This window comes from Camelus ferus, chromosome 22 (genome assembly GCF_009834535.1).
Source record: "Camelus ferus isolate YT-003-E chromosome 22, BCGSAC_Cfer_1.0, whole genome shotgun sequence".
NCBI lineage: Eukaryota > Metazoa > Chordata > Mammalia > Artiodactyla > Camelidae > Camelus > Camelus ferus.
The window spans coordinates 1,435,231-1,449,390 of NC_045717.1; the positions used below are offsets into that span (position 1 = coordinate 1,435,231).

Sequence of the window (14,160 nt, forward strand, 5' to 3'; positions counted from 1 at the left end):
AACTTGTATGAGAAAAACTCCAAAACACTCCTGAAAGATGTAGGTATATACTTAAACAACTGGAAAAGACACACCTTCTTCCTATTGAATGTAAACATTCAATACATTAAAGACATCAGTTCTCCCTGAATTCTTTCACAAGTTTAACTTAATCCAATAAAATCACCTTCAGGTATTTTGGGGGGTTAGATAGAGTACTTACGAAATTCATTTAGAAGAGAGTTAAAAGTCCATGAATAAACAGAACAATAGAACAAGATGCAAAATCCAAAAATAGACAAAACTGCATATGGAAATTTAACACAAAACATCATCCCAAATTAGTGGGGAAAGGTGAACTTTTTAATAAATGATTGTGGGACAACTGGAAAAAAACAAAATCAGATCCTTTCCTCAGCTGTGCACCAGGGTAAATTTCAAATGAATCAGAGATCTAGTTATAAACAGTAAAACTACAAGTGTTAAAAGAAAACATGGGCTGAATTTTCCTTTTTGATGGAGAATTTGTAAACCTTTGAATTACAGCTCAAAATTCAGTAGAATAACAAAAATAAATGATAAATTTGACTATCTTTAAAGGAAAAAATAAAATTTTTAGAATAAGTGACAGGCTAGAAAAAGATATTTACAATTCATATTATAGACAGAGGGCTAATGACACTAATATATAAAGAAGACCTCACCTCCAAAAAAAGACTGAAAATCTGATAGGAAAAAAAAAATAGGCAAAAAGATAAGTAGTTCACTAAAAAGAAATGCAAATAGTTAACAGATGTTCAGCTGAACCATAAGTTAAATGTAACTTAAAACCATACTGAGACACCATTTCTAATTTATCTGTTTGGGAAAAAAGAATTTCTTAAGGTTTGACAACATACTTGCTTTGACAGGGTTGTTGGGAAAACAAGCATTCTCATATGCTGATGGGAGCACAAAATGGTACAGTTCCTGCGGTGAGGAAGCGGGGATTTGTAGTTATCCTGCAAAAGGCATGTGCTCTTGTCCTTTGTCTCATTAGTAACCTCACCCGTGAGAATGTAGCCTGATGGTAAACTTGAAAAAGTGAAAAATGATGTATTTGTTATACAGCTCGTTGTGATACTATTTATAATAACAAAAGACTTAAACTGTTCAAATGTCCCTCAAGTCCTGTTTGCTTAAATAAAGTAGTGCTCTACACATGAAATACTCTAAATGCAACGGAGCAGTGTATAGATGTAAAAGAGAATGGTGTTCTAAAGATCTCTGTATGTGCTGTGGGGTGACCTCTTGGTGCAGAACAGTTTTAGTATACCAGTTTATTGTAAGAAAGAAGGGGGACTGTGAAAACCCATAAATGTGGATATACATATTACATAGCTATATGTATACACATATATGTGCTTTTATTTTCAAAAGGAAACAATATAAGGATAAAGCAAAAACTAACAAAGAATTATTATTTGGAGGAAAGAGAACAGGGTGGAGGAGACGAGATGGGAGTGATACCTCCTTGTCCTGGTTTTATAATTTTAACTTTGGAATCATTGATGTGTTTTAGGTAATATTTTTTAAAAAGAAATGAAATCATCAAAATTGAAAATAAATGGAACCTAAATATATTTCAAGATGGTGGCATAAGCACATGGACAAAGCAGTTGTTTTAGGGGACCTTTTTTTGGACAGTGTGTATCTGCTGGGGTACATTCTGAGGTTAAAAAATGTCTAAGCTGCATTTAGTAGCCTTGTTGTTAGTATTGATTGTTATTTTGAAAGTATTATATGTAATTGTAGGATAAAGCAAGTAATTATGTTAATGGTATTAGAAACCAAAATTTTCAGAGTAAGAGAAAAACATATTAACATTAAAGAAATTAAATAATGACCATATAACCTTATTTTGAATTGGAAATATAAGTATGAACTCCCGGTTTGTTTTTCTTTTTCTAAAAAGTACAGAGCTCCTCTGTCCATAGCAATGACAGTCCAGTAACAATGAGTACCTCTGTTTATAGAAAAGTTCCAGCTAGTAAGTGAATGACAGAATTGGAAAATTATTTTATATCCTTAATAAGATAATGAATCTCAGCCCTCACCCCATTCCACCCTCAAACTGCTCGAAGGTTGTTTTTAAGTACCATTTCCCACTTTAAAAAAATAAATAAATAACAGGGATCCTTGGGGAAAAGGCTTTTTCCAGGTTTAAGGCAGCAGATGTGTAAGAGGGATATTGTACCAGAAAGCAAGGAAACTATTAAAGACTTCTGTCAAAGGACTTGAGTGCCCTCTTAAAGGAACTCCCTATATCCAACGATGAGACCAAGCAATCAGGGAGTGATTACTGCAGTTGATTGAAACTAGAGGTTGTTAGTGGACCAATTTGTTATTTTGAAAATCACTTAAAAATTGATTCATCTGTTTTTCTGTACAGATTATATTGCGTAGTGGCCAGCTAGTGGTTGAGGGAAACTTCTTTATAGAAGAATTCCAGCTAATAAGTGAATTACAGAACTAGGAAATCACCGCTTTGTGACCCTCCGGGAAGTGACGGGTTTATAGTGGTCAGCCGGGATGCTGAAATCAGGTGAAGGACTGATGGGCGCTTCGTAATGGATGGATCAAGCTCTGAGGACCATCAGGCCCTCCTCTCCCCCCGCGACTCGGCACCGCCGCTGATTCTGAATCTGCAGAGCAAGGCCGCAGCTGGAGGCTTAGCCCCGCCTACTTGTGGGCTGGGGCTTGTGAGACACTCTTTCACCTGGTTTTGTTGAAGGTGTTTGTGGACTTGACTTTTACCCTTAAAATTTCTCTGTGCATTTTTAGAAGGAAATTTGTTAAGATTTTGAAATTTACCCTGATAGCATCACCTTGTCCCTGTTGAAGCCCACTCCATCAGGCTTTTCTTCCTGTCCTTCCACTGAACAGCTCTTGCCAGGGCCACCATGACTTCCACTTCCATCTCCAGCAGTCAGGTCTTAGTTCTTTTTATACTTGGTCTCAAACTTCATGCATCTGTCGGTTCTCTCAGATCTACCTTCAGAATGTGTGCTATACACTAACACTGAACAATTCAGAAAGGAAATTAAGGAAACAGTTCCATTTACAATAACATCAAAAAGAATGAAGTACTTAAGAATAAACTTAACCAAGGAGTTAAAAGACTTATGCTGAAAACTACAGGATGTTGCTGAAACAAATTAAAGATGCAAATAAATGGAAAGTCATACTGTGTTCATGGATTGAAAGACTTAATAGTGTTAGGATGTCAATACCACCCAAAGTGATCTGCAAATTCAGTGCAGTCCCTATCAAAATCCTGATGACTTTTTTGCAGAGATTTAAAAAAAAAAATCTATCTTAAAAATTCATACAGAATCTCAAGGGACCCAAATAGCCAAAACAACCTTGAAAAAGAAGAACAAATTTGGAGAAAGACAACTTTCTTTGAGTTAAGAAAAACAAACTTCTTTATTTAATAACTTACAACAAAGCTACAATAATCAAAACAGTGTGGTTGTGGCATGAAGATAATGGAATGTCATTGAGAGCCCAGAAATAGACCTTCACATATATGTTCAAATGATTTTTGACAAGGGTGCCAAGATCATTCAATGAGGAAAAGGCCGTCTTTTCAACAGATGGTACTGGGAAAACTGGATATCCACGTGCAAAAGAATGCAGTTGGATTATTACCTTACACCATGTACAAAAATTAATTTGAAATGGGTCAGAGACCTTAAGAGCTTAAACTATAAAACTATAAAATCATTGGGGAAATGCTTCATAACAGTGGATTTGGCAGTGATTTCTTGGATATGACACTGAAAGTACAAGTAATAAAAAATACAGATAAATTGGACTATATCAAAATTTGAAACTTCTGTCCATCAAAGAACACAGAAAAGAATGAAAAAGCAACCTACAGAATGGGAGAAAATATTTCCAAATCATGTATCTGACAAGGGGTTAATATCCAGAATATATAAAGAACACCTACAACTCAACAACGACAACAAAAACCCTGATTGTTTTAAATGGGCAAAGGACTTAAAAACACATTTCTCAAAAAGAGATCTTACAAATTGCCAATAAGCGCATGAAAAGATGCTCAACGTCACTAATTATTAGGGAACTTCCAATCGAAACCACAGTGAGATACCGCTTCACAACCATTAGAGCTAATGTCAAAAAAAAAAAAAAACAAGCAAACGATAAATATTTGTGGATGAGGAGAAACTGGAGCCCTTATGCATTGCCTACAGGAATGTAAAGTGATGCAGCCACTATGGAAGATGGCATAGCAATCCTCAAAGTGTTAAACGCAGAAACACCGTGTGAGCCAGCAGTTTCTCTCTGGGTATATACCCAGAAGAACTGAAAGAAGAATCTCAGTGAGATTAGTTTATACCTTTGTTCAATAGCAACTGTGATCATAGTAGCCACAGGTGGAAGCAATTTGGGTGTCCATCAGTGGGTGAGTGTATAAAGAAAATGTTTTATATATATAAATATACAATGGAATATTATTCAGCTTAAAAAGGGAGACAATTCTGACACATGCTCCAATGTGGATGAAGCTGGAGGACGTTATGCCAAGTGAAACAAACTAGTCACGAAAAGGCCAATACTGTGTGATCCCTGACTTACGTAAGGCACCTCAAGCATCAGACTCAGAGAGGGAACGTAGAATGTTGGCTGCCAGGGCCTGACGGCTAGGAGGAGGGAGTGCTGTTCAGTGGATGTAGAGTTCCAGTTTGGAGATTTGATGCATAAATACGTGAATGTACTTAACACTGCTGAAGTGGACACTTAGAGGTGGTTAAGATGGTAGATTTTGTGTTATGTGTTTTTACCACGGTTAAAAACTTTTTAAATTTGTAAGATCTTTGTCTACATGAAGAAATATGATGACAGTGTATGGTGGGGTTATAAGTACGTATAAGTAAAATGGATGACAACAATAGCACAAAGGCTGAGAGGGAAGAAATGAACGAATGCTACTGGAAGGCTCTTACGCTGTATGTAAAGCGCTATATCACCTGAAATCAGACTGTGGTGAGTTAACGTATACTTAAACCCCAGGGTAACCACAAAATAACACGACAAAGAGTTGTAGCTAAAGCCAACAAAAGAGATAAATGGAATTTTTTTTTTAAATACTCAACCCTAAGGAAAACAGAAAAAGCAGGAAAGGGGAATAAAGAACAGGTGGGACAAACAGAGACAAATACCAAAATGATGAACATAAACGTAGTCATATCAATAACCACGGTGAAGTATATGGTCCAGACACCAATTAAAAGAGATTCACAGCATGGGTAAAAAGCAAGACCCAACCATACACTGCCTGCAAGAAACCTACTTTAAATATAAAAATACAGATGGATTAAAAGGATGAAGAAAGCTATAACATACCAACACAAATCAAAGCAAAGCTGGAGTGGCTGATTAACATCAGGAGATTTCAGGGGAAACTGATTGCCAGGGATGAAAGTTACTTAATAATAAATGGGCAGTTCAAGAGGACATTACACTTAAACCTTTATGAACCTAATAACAAAACTTCAAAATATATGAAGCGAAAACTGATAGACCTGCAGTGAGAAATAGACAAGCCTGCAATTATAGTCAGATTTCATTACTCCTCTCTCAATAACTGAAAGAGTTAAGTAGACAGAAAATCATTGAGTATGTAAAACACATAGTCAACTAAGTTGACTTCATTGATGTTTATAGAACACTCCATCCAACAAAAGCAGAATATACATCCTTTTGAGGTGCTCTCTGGGACATAAAACAAGTCTCAATAAATTTTAAAAAGATATCAAGTCATGGGGAGAGGGTAGAGCTCAGTTGGTAGAGTGCTTGCTTAGCATGTGCAAGATCCTGGGTTCGATCCCCAGTACCTCCCCTTTAAAAAAAAAAAAAAGATTTAGAATCATACAGAGTATGTTCTCTGATCTCATGGAATTAAGTTAGAAATCAATAACAGAAAAATCTCTGGAAAACCTCCAGATATTTAAAACTAACTTGTAAATAACCCATGAAATAAAGAAATCAAAAGGGAAATTAGAAGGTCATTTGAACTTAAAGAAAATGAAAACACAGTATATCAAAATTTTAAAGATGCCACTAAAGCAGTTTCTGTATTAGAGAAGAAGGTCTGAAATTAATACTCTCAACGTATACCTTAAGAAACTGAGGGGAGAAGACCAAATTAAACCAAAAGTAAGCAGAAGAAAGGTAATAAGAAATGTCAGAGCAGCAGTTGGTGAGCTAGAAAACAGGAAAACAGTAGAGAAAATCAGTCACACAAAGAAAATAAATTGATAAGCCTCTGGCCAAACTGATCAAGAGAAGAAGGGAAGGCACAAATTAGCAACATCCAAAATAAGAGATGACGTCACTATGGAACACAGGGGTAATGAGGAAACCTTGTGAACAACTTTATGCCCATAAATTGGACAACTTCTATGAAATGAATGAATTCCACGAAAGTCACTAGTGACCTCGTTCAAGATAAACATAAATTTAAGGAAGTTAAATTTGTAGTTTTAAACTTCCCCAAAAAGAAAACTTCACGTACAGGTGGTTTCTGATGAGAAAAATTTAAGGGAGAAATAATAATTCTGTACAAACTCCAGAAAATTTAAAAAAGCAGAAGTATTTCGCATTTCATTCTGTAAAGCCAGCATCATCCTGATACCAAAACCAGACAAAAACATTACAAAACAGAAAGCTACAGGCCAGAATAACTTCTGAAAATAGATTCAAAAATTCTAAACAAATTTTAACAAATCATATCCAACAATATACAATAAGAATAATTCATCATGACCAGGTGGCATTTATCCCAAGAATGCGGGTTGATTTAACATTCAGAAATTAATCAATGTAACTTACCATATTAACAAATAAAGAAAACCATATGATGTCAGCAGATACAGGAAAAAAACAGTTACCAAATCCAGCATCTATTCCTGATTAAAAACTCTTAGCAGGGTGTCCCAGACAGTGCAGGGTCTTGGAGGGGGAGTAGGGGGCAGCTGGCCAAGCATGGGCTGACCTGCAGCATCCCCAGTCTCTCCGGGACGGCCTGAGTGGACAGGCCCCCAGACGGCCGGCTCAGCACATGGGACTCACCTCTCTGAGGCCCTCTGTGGGCCCCAAGCCAGAGGAAGACCTGGCTGGGGGAATGATAGGCTTCTCCTGGCTGAGCCCCTCTACATCTAGAAGCCAAGGGCCCAGGATAGAGCCAGACCCTGTGAGCTGAACCAAGAGAAGTATTAGTCTGATGACAACGTGAAGATCGTCTGCCTAGGGAGAGCACCATGGGCAGGTCCAGATTCATGGTGAGATTTCTCATAGATGGATTTCAGCAACATCAGCTGTCCACGTACACCCTGACCCTGTGTAATAACACGGCCATGGTGGACGGTAAGACCATCCTTGTGGACTTTGAGGACACAGCAGGCCAGGAGTGGTTCCAGAGCACACACACCTCCTACCACAGGGCCCTCGCCTGCATCATGGTGTTTGATGTGCAGAGGAAAGTCACCTACGGGAATCTGAGCACCTTGAGAAATGGAGCTTTGGAAGTTCATGCTGGAGATCCCATGCATCAGGTGGCCAGTAAAATTGATGGTGACCCAAAAAAGCTTCAGTTTTGCCTGGAAGTTCTCCCTGCCCCTGTACTTGGCCTCAGCTACTGATAGTACCGTCACAAAGCTTTTCAACGATGCACTGCAGTTACCTGTGTCTTAAAAAAGAGCACCCTGTGCACTTCATGGACGAGGTTTTGCAGGAGTTTCAAAACTTTGGAAACAGGAGGAGGAGGATACACCCGACTGAGAAGCAGTGGGGCAGCAGTGAGAGCCCACTCCCTCCCCAGTCAGAGAGGGGATCTTCCTGCCGGCTTGTTGGGGGTGGGGGCTTTCCCTTCAGCAACTCAGTGGAGAAAGGACAGCCTTTTCAACAAATGGTGCTGGAACAGGTATATATCATATGGAAAAAAAAAAAAAAAGAACTTGTGTGTCCATACCTTGCACCATATACAAAATTAACACAAAATGGCTCAGAGGCCTATATATAAAGCAATAAAACTTCTAGAAGAGAAATGGTGAGGGGGAAGTTTGTAACCTTGGGATAGGCAAAGATCGCTTAGATGTGACACCAGAGCACAGTCCACAAATGAAGAATTGATAAACTGACTTCGTTAAAGTTAAAAACTTCTGCCAGAGTGAGAAGACATGTGCAAAGGGAGCTGTGTCTAGAGTGTGTAAAGTACTCTCAAGCCAGTAACAGACAATTCAGTAGTGGGGCGGGCAGTGTGTAGCTCAAGCAGTAAGGCACATGCTTGGCACGCACGAGGTCCTGGGTTCAATCCCCAGGACCTCCTCTAAAAATAAATAAACAAGCCAACAGACCAACCTAATTCCCTCCCCTCCACCAAAAAGTAAAAAAAAAGAATTCAGTAGAGAAATGGGCCAGAGATTCTAACAGACACTTCGCCAGAGAAGATACACAGATGGCAAATGAGTACATGAAAAATGCTCAACACCATTGGTCCTTAGGGAAATGCAAAGTACAGCCCCAGTGAGGTACCACTGTGCACCTGTGGGAATGGTTACAATCAGATGATAAAGACTGGCCATACCATCTCTATCGAGTCACCTGTCTTTTTGAATTAGAGTTCCCTCTGGATATATGCCCAGGAGTGGGACTGCTGGATCATACAGTAACTCTATTTTTAGTTTTTTAAGGCACCTCAATATTGTCCTCCACAGTGGCTGCACAAGTTTACATTTCTCACCAGCAGAGTAGGAGGGTTCCCTATTCTCCACACCCTCTGAAGCATTTATTATTTGTAGACTTTTTAATGATGGCCATTCTGACTGGTGTGAGTTGATGCCTCATTGTAGTTTTGATTTGCATTTCTCTGATTAGCGATAAAGAATCTGAAAAAATAAATAGGTACGTATATGTATAACTGAATCGCATTGCTGTATAACTGAAACTAATGCTGTAAATCAACTACACTTCAATAAAAAATAATAATTAAAAACAACAACAAAAAGACTGGCTATACCAAGTGTTGGCGAAGGGGTAGGGTTTTCATACACTGCTGGTGGAAATGTAGAATGCTACACTCACTTCCAAAAACACTTTGGCAATCTCTTTAAAAAGTAACACACGCCTGTCATGTTAGCCAGCCTTCATAGCCGTTGGCCCCAGAAAAAAGAAAGTGTGTGTCCTTACAAAGACCTGTACACTGTTTGTAGAAGTAAAGAATGTTATTTTTAGCTTTATTCATTACAGCCAAAACTGGAACACAATACAGATGTCCCATCAACAGGAAAAAGGATAAGTAAATTGTGGCATATATGTATATATATAGAGAGAGAATATGTACATCTAATATATACACATATATTAATATGTAATATGAGATATAATAGTGATATGTAATAGTGAGCTATTACATAGCATGAGAAAGAAATGAACTGTTGATGCATGCAGCAACATGGATTAATCTCAAGATAATTGTGCCGAGTGAGAGAAAGCAGACACAGCATAGCACACGCACCATCATTCCATTTATATAAAGCTCCACAAAACACAAACTGCAGTAGCAGAAGGCAGATCGTGGGGGATGAAGCAGAAGGAAGGCCAGAAGGGACTAGGAAAGGGGCACAAAGGAATTCGGTAATCATGGTGGTTTCATGGGTCAAGTTAAACATCACATTGTACCCGTTATGCAGTTTAAGTCTATTATATCTCTCTAAGGCTGTTTGAAAAAATATATGTGTGTATATGATAGAGGGGACTCGGATTAAAAGCATCTGGAGACCTAGAAACCAAATCCCATGTTTGGACTTCGTATCCTGATTCGAGCAAGCTGACTATCAAGTGAAGTTCTGGGGACAGCTGGGGAAATAGTCTGAGTATTAGATTATGTTGATGATTGTTAATTTTGTCTCGTTAGACAATGGCACCAAACAAAAACCCGTATCTGTAAGACATAGTTCACTTTGGGTGGCGATGGGTGAAATCATACAGTGCTTGTGATATGCTTTGAAATCCTCTAGCACAGTAAAGGGGGGGGGTGGAAATTCATGAGGACTATAGGTAAAATACTGATCATTGAAGCTTGATGATGAATACAGCTAGAGGTTCATTATATTTTTTCCTTTTGTGTGCTTTAAAATTCCTCCTAAAATTTCACGTCGTTTTTGTTTTTGTGTTTTCCTCGGGATAGAGTGCAAGGTCTCCCTTTGTTTCAGCCTCCACCGTAGTCCTTCGCCCTCACCGTCTGCCTCCCGTCACGGTTTGAGGTCTGTTATGTGCAGGGTGGCCCTCTGTCCCAGGATGTCTGGGGCAGTCATGGTCAGCACCTGTTGCTCCAGTGTAATTATTGTAGGGCTCTCTGACTCTCAGAGCATCTAACTTGGACGATTAAATGTCACTCTACTTATGTCAAACTGTTAATTACCTTCACCTACCTGTGCTTCACACCCACTTGTCTTTACTGGATTATTCCTTTGTCCAGAATCCCCATTTCTACCTCAGTGAGTTCCTTGCCTAACTCCTTCCTACTCACTTTTCCTAGCTAGCTAAGCTCAGGCTTCGTTTACTCAAAGCCTTCCCTGGCACTCCTCCTCCGCCCTGCCCCGCCCCACCTTACCAGGGTGCCTCCTTTGTGCTGCCACACCGCTCGGGCATGCTCTGCTGTACAGCACTCGATTAAAATATGTTTACTAGTCTGTGCTCTAATTCAGTTAGCGTTTCAACGTCTTTTCATCTTTGGGGTCCTTGGTGTCTTAACAGTGCTGGCGGTGTCTGCAAAATGCTAGATGAATTCAGCCTTAGCGATTTCCTGACCGAACCCTCTCAGATAAATGAGAAAAACCCAGGCCTGGGAAGGTAAATGCACCTTCCTGAGATCCCAAAGCAGTAGCAGGGTCAGAAGGAGAGCTCACAACTGCATCCCTTCTCCCACACATGGTGATGTGACAAGCAATTTTAAGGGCGCATTTGATGTTGTCCTTTCACAAAGACGGAGCTTATGTATCTAATGGTGGTCGTCCTTGGAGCAGAACAGAAAAGCTGTCGGGACCCTGGTAGCAGCTCTGACATGTACAAGAATTAGATGTTGACAGTGCTGTAATATTTCAAATGCTTATTAAATACAAAATGCAGTGGGGATTATGACACCTGGCTTTTTCACTGTGTACATTTACTCACCAGAATGCTAAACCTAGGGGGAAACTGCCAGTTTTTCTGATTTTTTAATTGTTTTTTAAGAATCTTCTCACGTGATATGACATGGAAAGTAACGTAGGGTAATAGGGACTTCGTGCATTTAATTTTCTTAAAATACAGGACATCATCTAAAGTACACAGACGTTAACTAGGCTTATTGTGGTCGTTTCAGAATATACACAAACGCTGAATCATTATGTTGTACACCTGAAACTAATGTAATGTGTATATCAATTAATTTAATTTTTTAAATGTAATAAAATAATTGTCAGCTGTAATATCAAGAAAAGAAGAAGAAGAACGCCGAGAGATCTTGCATTTTAATGTCTGTTTTTCTTTGCAATTTTCATAGCGTCGCCTTGGAGATGCAGCCAAGAAAGCCATCAGCAAATTGACAACCAGAACCGTAAAAAAGGGTGACAAGGTACAGTGGTGAAATCACTCTCGATGCTGTACAGACAGCGAAGCGTTTTGCCTTTGAATCGGGAGGGAGGGGATGTGCCCTGACCGTTTACTTGGGTCTTGTCTGTTGGATTATCCTTCTTCAAGCGTGCTAGCTGAGCTCTGTTCTAACCAGCTTCTCTTTGAAGTCTTGTTCTTGGCATGCCTGCCATGTGGAGGCCCTCTGTTCAGTTCCCTGATTTTCCTGGACTTAAGTGCTCTTGTCATTATAGCTTCACTGGACTACTTACAGGTTCCCTAGCTGTGGTGTCCAGCAGTTTTCTTTCGCTGAAGCCTGGCATCCTTCGGGGAAGAGCTCTCCGTAGCCAGGAACGAGCGTTCTCTGCCTGTGCTTCCCGCGAACTCGCCTCTGTCTGGTGTTTTGGTTCTTCACCGGTTCACTAGAGAACTGGCGGCCCACATTTCAAGGGAGTGGTGGTTAGCAAAGTGTTCTCCTTACGGTGGGCTAAGCAGGTTGAAAGAACACAGCATGGGGCCTGGTGGCTTTGGGGACCAAATCAGAGCAGCAGTGATAGCAAGAGGCTACCTGTGGCCGAGACCACCGGCTCGAATTCCCCAGTCGGATCTCAAGTTGCGGTAGAGCCCTGCTTCTGCTCTCTAAGGACAGCATAGCAGCGGGACGTCAGACCCTGTGCTCAAGGTTATCTAGAGTGAAAACACTGCACCTCTGAAGGGATAGAACCAAAATTGTCTTCTGCCCCAAAACCAACTCTGATTTTTTTTTAACAAGGAGCCCTGGAGGGATAATTACAAGTGATTCTCCATCCTCTTAAGTTTTACCACGGTTTTGACTTTTCTCATTTTCCTTCCCACTGCCGTGACACCCCACATCTGGTTTTCCATGACACAGAAGGTTGGAAGCATTTTCAGTGAACTTCATGGTACACTGGGGAAAGAAGAAAGTAAAAATCCTTACAGAAATATAGGCAGCGTTGGAACAGCTGCACTTTAACCTCGGAGGAGGGGTCACCCGTATAAACGCTTTCTTGACCTGGTGGCCTTCAGCTGCCACATGAATCTGAATGTCCACAGAGCTGGTCTGACCTAACCATCCTGCTTTGTCCCCTGTGCTAACACGGAACCCTCTTTCCTTATTAAAGCCAACTCTGCTAGTTTGTGCCTCCTAGACCCATCGAGAGTTGTCCCACTGCGTTTCAGTCCAAGGGCGGTGATGTGGCAGTCAGTCTTGCCTTTTCTGGCTCAGGCTCCTGGTGGTGCTCCATTTTATGACAGCTCTGGGGAAGCCTGCCTCAGCCCAGAGGAGGACGGAAGTCAGTGACCCTGGGTGACCAGACACCTGGCTGACTCCTCCTGACTCTTGATAAAGACCTGGTATAGAGTTGAGTCCATGATGGTTCCCCACCCCAAATCTGTGACCAGACACACAGCTCCCATCCTTGGAGGGGGGTGGTCTCTGGATAACGGTCTTTTGGGGGCTCTCCATCTTTTCTGTCAGCACTTAGCTATGTGGTCCAGTGAGCCTCCTGATGAGAATCCAGTGAAACCTGCCCAGACTGGAACAGTGATGCAGCAGAGTGAGAAGACAGGAGGGTCCAAGGAGACAGCTGATTTGAATCTTGAAAAAAAATTAGTGTTCTTGTTCTAAGACATTTTACAAACAGAATTAGTATTAATTGTTACACCATAGTAAAAGCAAAATAGGTATGATTTGGGCCAATACAGTTAAGCAAATAGAAACATACTACATTTTTGTTTACAACCTTCCCTTTATAATCACCTGTGTATCGTCGTTGCCACAGGAGGACTCTTGGCCGCTCAGGCACCTCTGGCTGCAGCGTGTGACTTCTGTTCTGTGCCTTTCATTTCAGGAGACAGACCCAGACTTCGATCACTGCGCAGTCTGCATAGAGAGCTATAAGCAGAACGATGTTGTCCGGATCCTCCCCTGCAAGTACGTCACCTTTTCTTTGTTTAAAAAAGAGCGATACTAATGTGACTCGTATGCCTCCCTCGTTTTTGAGAGCCACCTCACCCACGGCTTTTCTGGCAGCGGGGGGCCCGGCTGCGCAGGCGGCGAGCTGGGCCACCGCAGCAGGAACTGACTACGGAGCCTTCTCTAGTGGAGAAGCGGGCACAGCCGGCGGGCACATCAGGGGCTTGAAGGCATGGAGGTCGGGAATTTTTTTATTTCTGTGACTTGTGTGGGTTTCAGAACTAGCCACTGTTCCTCTTCTTTTATTTTATTTTTTTTATTGAGGTATAGTCAGTTTACAATGTGGTGACAATTTCTGATGTGCAGCACAATGCTTCAGTCATACATGAGTATATATATATTCATTTTCAGGTTCTTTTCCACTGTGAGCTACTGCTATACAGTATAAACCTGTTTATCTGTTTTATTTATACCACTCAGTAGCTGCAAATTTCGCACTCCCATTTTATCCCTTCCTACCCCTGCCCCACCCCCAGGCAACCACAAGTCTGTTTTCTATGTCT

At 40.6% G+C, this 14,160-nt stretch overlaps 1 protein-coding gene and 1 pseudogene across 2 annotated transcripts in view; both read left to right on the top strand.

Annotated features, from left to right (window-relative positions):
- The window catches only part of RNF130 (ring finger protein 130), an 87,375-nt gene that overhangs the window by 53,190 nt on the left and 20,025 nt on the right, over positions 1-14,160 (top strand). For both annotated transcript variants that reach the window (XM_032464878.1, XM_032464879.1), the window contains exons 4-5: positions 11,594-11,665; positions 13,533-13,615. In XM_032464878.1, the coding sequence (XP_032320769.1) occupies positions 11,594-11,665; positions 13,533-13,615 (155 nt within the window). The remainder of the gene's footprint in view (positions 1-11,593; positions 11,666-13,532; positions 13,616-14,160) is intronic.
- On the top strand, positions 2,589-8,384 carry LOC102503706 (annotated as a pseudogene).